Raw genomic sequence first — 5,855 nt, forward strand, 5'->3', positions numbered from 1 at the left:
TGGCATTCACAAAACATCTCTTTCGTGGGCTCCTGGGAGCACTGCCATGATGTGCAAGCTAGGTCCCTCTGAGGAGTCACATGGAGATGAAGAGACACAGGTGTGGGGGGTGCGCTAAGATCCAGAGCCATCTCGCCAGGTGTGGAGGCCCAAAAATGTGAGCCTATTTCCATGTCGACCAAAGATCAGAGAGTTGGAACCTACCTCTATTCCTTCAAGGTTATTGTGTTTCTACCTCAAACAAAGGTCCCACCTAGATATAGGTCAGAGAGTTCTGCTCTCAAGATTATTGTCAACAGGTGTGGCTAATAGCCTTGTATTTCAGGAATAGAGAAATAGTTATGTTTCTACCTTAAACAAAAGTCTAATGATCCAACTAAGGTTCCAGTTCTTTTAAGGAGATAACATTGGATTCCACCCAGGGAGTGGTTTGCCTACAGAATGTTTTGGTCTAGGGTGTGTGACCTGTGTTCTAGCAACAGAACTTCTAACTATAGATGTGACTTGTGACCTTCAACTGACCTGTTCATTTCTTTGTATCATGTAAATGCAGTTTCTGTCTTACTTCTATCTTTGGGGGTCAGGGGTATTTTAAGCAATTGGAACTTAAACGCAGGCGAGCTTAGTATTCACTGGAATTCCCTCCCATTACTATTCTATGTTTTTCCATTTTATTATTTTCACATCTTCATATTCTTTACTAATATTTCTAAGTCCTCACACCCCTACTCTGGAAAGTATTTCTGTCAAGGCTGGTCCATGACAACCAGGTCCCACAAAAAGCTTATTTTGTGTTTCACCAGTTTGTGACAAACAAGGCTGCTGGTTCTGTGTAGCATTTGCTAGTCATTAAGGATTAACTATGAAAGGAAGATCTTCCTTCAGAGAGGATGTGGTTGAGCTCTCCTACCGATGACCCAGCTAGTCTGAGGAAAAGGCAAGGCATCTTGCTGGCCTTTGCTTCTCTATGGGTGAATGTGCTCTGACATCCATGTACACATTGTGACACACTCGGTCTATGAACACACACATACACCATGACCTGAGATGATTTTAGTACTCCACTTTGTATTTGTTAATACACTTATTTGTGTGTACTTGTTTGTTTGTGCACTTGGGTGTGCCACAGTGCGCATACGGAGGACAGAGTACTACTTGTGGGAATGACATGGTTCTTTTCCTTCTACCACGTGGGCCACCAGGGATCAAACTCAGAATATAAGGCTTGGCAGCATCTTCACTCACTGAGCCATCTCCTCGGCTCTCCTTTTATAAGGGCTATGTGGACTCAGTGCGAAAGTTGCCACAGTCATTATGAGCGATAGCTGCTATGATTGCTTCTGGGGAACCTTGGCTGGCTGCCTCTCATCGTCTTCAAGCTTTGAAGCATGCAAAACTGTCTAACACTGTGGCACAATGTTGTCATCTACAAACTCCATCCTTGAGAAATGGGTAATGGAGTATACACACACACACACACACACACACACACACACACACACACACACACACTAATCGAACAAATTTTAAGTAAGTTAGCAATTTTATTTTGGGTCATATTTATAGCATGTGTTCTGAGAGCCTCAGGTGGGATATGTCTTCATAAATAAGCCAATAGAAAGAGCTTTATAAGCCAGATCTTGGTACCATGAGCACGAGGAACTTTCCTGGCACACTTGATATCGTCTGTCTTAAGATAAAGCAGGTACTTCGTGACTTGAGTGAAGTCAATTTGGTCCTGACCACTATCTAAGTCTCCTGTCCCAAATCAAGGGTGACTCACCACTCATATTGCTGCCTAGGACCACACGCCTTCCAATGAGTCCCTAACAAATGACACTCAGTGCTGGCCCGGTGTCCCTGCTACCATCTCACATCTCCCAGCATCTTGGTACCAATTCTCACTAAGTTGGAGTGAAGCTCTGGAATAAAGGCACCAATCCCATTTATGAGGGATCCACCCTTACGTCTAAACCATCTGTCAATGGCCCCTACCTCTTAATGCCACCATCGTGGTGTTTAGATTTCAAAGCATGCAGTTTGGGGTGCATACATACAGACCACAGCAACCCCAGATGAGGAAAATGATCAAATCCCAGGATTTGGTGTGACAGAACCCGAGAGTCACTGCTTTCTACACTTTACCAAACTTTGTTAAAATTACATTAATCCAATGACTCTTCAGCTAGAGATCTGCAGACATTTTTGCAAACTAACACATTAAGTGTTAAAACTTTTAATTGGCTTAGTAGGGCATCATTATCGAACGCATTGTGGTCCCAGGCTCTCCACACAATTTCTTTCACTTTGCCTTCACAATGGCTCAGCGTCAGAATGAGGGTCATGGAAGTAACTTGTCCAACATCACTTGGGTTGAAAGTGGAAGACTCAGACTCATTTGCCTCTCAGCAAGGGGCACAGGTGGGGATCCCACAAAGGTGGAGGAAAAAGAAGACAAATGGCAAATAAATGAAATCTTTGGGGGCTGTTTCAGAACAGTGCGGACAGAATTCATGTTTTGGTCAAAGCTGTAACTGTCACGTTAGATGAAAATCAGATGAGCCTCATTTTACAAAGGCTAACACAGAAGCATCCCTTGGGCTTGCTAAGATCCAGACCTGACCAGTGTTCTTCCTTGGCTGTTTCTTTTCCACGCCTTGGTGTTCCGATTGGGAAGAGGGAGGCAAACGCGATGCTTGGCCAGTAAAGTAAAGGGACCTTCTCCAAGCCTGCATTTGATTCCTGGAACTCACATGGTATAAGGAACAGACTCTTCCAAGTTGTCTTCTGCTGCCCACACACCTGCCATGGCTCATACTTGTTCATACACACAATAAAACATATAGACACACACAATAAAGCAAACGTAAGAATAAAGAGGCGTGCCTCCAAGGACCAGCACCGTCCTAGGTCCACTACACTGCACCTGGTGCAGCACAAATAAGACAAACCCAGAGACAGATATTGGGGTTCAAGATGAAGACCAGAAAAGCAAAGCAGCCAAACACTAGAGAGACCTTTTACCTCTATCAAATCTTCAGACCAAATGGGCAAGATCCCGTCTGCGTAAATTCTCAGACTCCACACTCCAGGGAGTTCCTGTCTCTTCCCCTTTCTATTCCTCTCTCCATCCAGTCATATCGCCCCTGTCTCCACCTCCCTAGTGCTGGGATTAAAGGTGTGTGACTCCCAAACACTGGGATTAAAGTGTGAGCCACCACCACCTGGGGCTGTTTCTGGATAGATCTTGTGTAGCCCAGGGTAGCCTTGAGCTCACAGAGATCTGTCTTCCTCTGTCCTCCTGAGTACTGGGATTAAAGGGTATATGCCACCCCTCCCTGGCCTCTAGTGGCTTAGTTTTACATTCTGATCTTCAGGCAAGCTTTAATTATTAAAACACAAATAAAATAGCACTACACTTTGGCCCTCCCACTGTATTCTCTTTTTAGCGTGGCGCCCTTGGCCACCAATTCAGGGAGCTGAAACACTGGTGGCATCACATTCGATTACCACCCTTGATTTTCTAGACTTTCAACCAGCTCCTCCGAGGCGTCTATTCGCCCACTCTGTCCTCAGCACTCTAAGCAACTGAACCTTCAAAGACCTGTCAGCGCAAGGAGGCATTATGAAGTGGCGGGGGCGTCACAGGCCACGTGTATCCCAGGATCTGAGAGTGGGGTGGGTGTTCTCAGTGGCCCCCTGGAGGTCCTCCGACCTTCGTGTGGACTCTGGGCCCGCCGGGAAGAGAGCATGGCCGGCTTCCACCTCTTCTCCCCATGGCCCTATGGGGAGCTTGGGGAGCTGGAGTTTGAAGCACCACTGAGCTGGCCTGAGCCGACCCTGAGCTCCTGGGCCCGGACTTCTGGCTCCGAGTCCGAGACCCGGGTGCCCTGGGTGCACCAGAAATGTTCGCCTACGGGGAGGCCCCGCCGGCGTGGGTATATCTCCTCGCCACGAGAAAGCCACGGCCTGACACGCGTGGCCCGGAGACCCTCGGACCGCGCCAGGAAACACAAGTCCGGAAGCAGGCGCTTGGAAGAAGCCTGCGGGGAGGCACCGACCAAGTCCAGCAGAACCTGGCAGCAGCAGCAGCAGCCCGATCAGCCGAACCCGCGCTATCCTGCAGCCCCAGGAGATTCGTCCCCACCGTATCCCGGGAGAGCTTTCAGCCCCCAGAGTGTTGAGACTTTGCTTTTAGAAAAGACACACAACAGAGACCGGTGGGCAGTGCCCGTATGCAGACATGTAGGTCTCTGGTCCCCTTCCTCCGTTCTCACTGACAAGTCCTCTGCGTACTCCTTAGAGTTCCAGAAGCAATGCACCAGTGTGTGCTCTCCGAAGAGGGTTAGTGGCGACCGGACCGAGTCCTTAGCCAACCAGCATTCCCAGGCCTCCGACTCCTGCAAAGAGGAGAGTAGCCAGCATGCTCAGGTCCTCAAGAGCAAGCTGGACGAAGCGGTGATATCCTCCAGGGACCAGAAGATCTTGGCCTTGGTGCTGAGCCGGCTCAAGAAGGCCCAGAGGATGCGAGAACTGCAGCACCAAGCAGCAATCGCCTGGGAAGAGCTGAAGCTCTCAGACCAGAAAGTCCACCTGACCCTGGAGAGAGAGCGCAGGCTGCTGCTGCAACAGAGCCAGGAGCAGTGGCAAGGACAGAAGGAACAGCACAAGCCACGGAAGAGCCATGAGCAGATTCACCAGGGTCGGGAGCAGCCGGTTCCCCGGCGGGATCGCCAGGGGAAGAGCGCGACCCAGTCGGAGAGCGAGAGTGGGTGGAGGGTGCCGCCTGACGACCCCCCGGAGAAGGACCAAGGCCTGGACAAGCTCGACTGGGCGCACTCACAGGCCGAGCACCTCAAACAGTGTCAAGAGCAACGCCTGCGGGAGCAGGAGAGGGTGCTGCGGAGTCTGCGGGACCTGAACAGGCTGCAGCTGCAGAAGAAGCTGGAGGCAGCCTGTCTCAAGAGGCAGCAGCACTTGGCAGAGCACCAGAGGAAGGTCCCGGACAGCAACCTGAGCTCGGTCGTCAACTTCCAGGCCCGCAAAGTTCTCATGGACTGCCAGGCCAAGGCGGAGGAGCTGCTCAGGAAGCTGTCGCTGGAGCAGAGTTTCCAGGGCTCCCAGGACATCCAAGAAAGTCTGGCTAAGGAAAGACATCAAGAGCAGAGAGGGAAGGCCCAGGGGGAGGCAGAGCAATTCCAGCGGGTGAGGCAGCAAGCAGAGGAGGCAGAGGAGTGGCGCCAAGTGAGCAAGCGGGTACTGGCAGAGCTGGCTGAGCAGCAGAAGATCAGGCAGGCCAAGTGTCATGCGCACAAGACCACCAGGGACAGGGCGCAGCACCTGCAGGAGCTGAACATCCTGTGTGAGAGGAACCATCACGTCTTGAAGCTGAAAGCGGAGAGGGAGGAGAAGTGTCACATTGAGGGTATCAAGGAAGCCATCAAGAAGAAGGAACAAAGAGCAGAGCAGATGACCCGAGGGAAAAATCCCATCTTCCAGGAGTTCCAGAAGGTTCCCCCAGCCTCCAAGACAGACCGCTGCTTTGACTACCTGGCAGCAGAGGCCCAGATGCCCATGCGTCAGCAGAATGGAATCTACTGAGAACTCAGGAGGAAGAAGGCACACAACCCGGCAGCCACACAAACATGTCATCATGCGATTCGGATTTATAATCTGATTTTAACCGAACATTGATTTTTAAAAAAATATATAAAATAGCTGCAATTTCCTCCCATGAATTAGTTCATTGATTCACTTGGATGGTGTCGATGGGGTTGAGGAGAAAAAGTGGGGGGGGGGCAGGTATGAAAACTGCTTGGCTTTTGAGTTTTGAGGTGAAACAGAAAACATTCATT

The 5,855-nt window shown here is 50.1% G+C and overlaps 1 protein-coding gene across 1 annotated transcript; it reads left to right on the forward strand.

Annotated features, from left to right (window-relative positions):
• The first annotated feature begins 3,750 nt into the window (after positions 1-3,750).
• On the forward strand, positions 3,751-5,652 carry Ccdc185 (coiled-coil domain containing 185). The gene has a single exon (XM_005348930.2). It carries the CDS (start codon positions 3,751-3,753, stop codon positions 5,599-5,601), a length of 1,851 nt encoding a protein of 616 aa, XP_005348987.1. The 3' UTR covers positions 5,602-5,652.
• The last annotated feature ends 203 nt before the right edge of the window (positions 5,653-5,855 follow it).

This window comes from Microtus ochrogaster, chromosome 6 (assembly GCF_000317375.1).
Source record: "Microtus ochrogaster isolate Prairie Vole_2 chromosome 6, MicOch1.0, whole genome shotgun sequence".
NCBI classification, from domain to species: domain Eukaryota; kingdom Metazoa; phylum Chordata; class Mammalia; order Rodentia; family Cricetidae; genus Microtus; species Microtus ochrogaster.

Excerpts from the sequence above, each read along its gene's own strand:
- Ccdc185 (XM_005348930.2), top strand. The coding sequence starts at position 3,751 with ATGGCCGGCTTCCACCTCTTCTCCCCATGGCCCTATGGGGAGCTTGGG.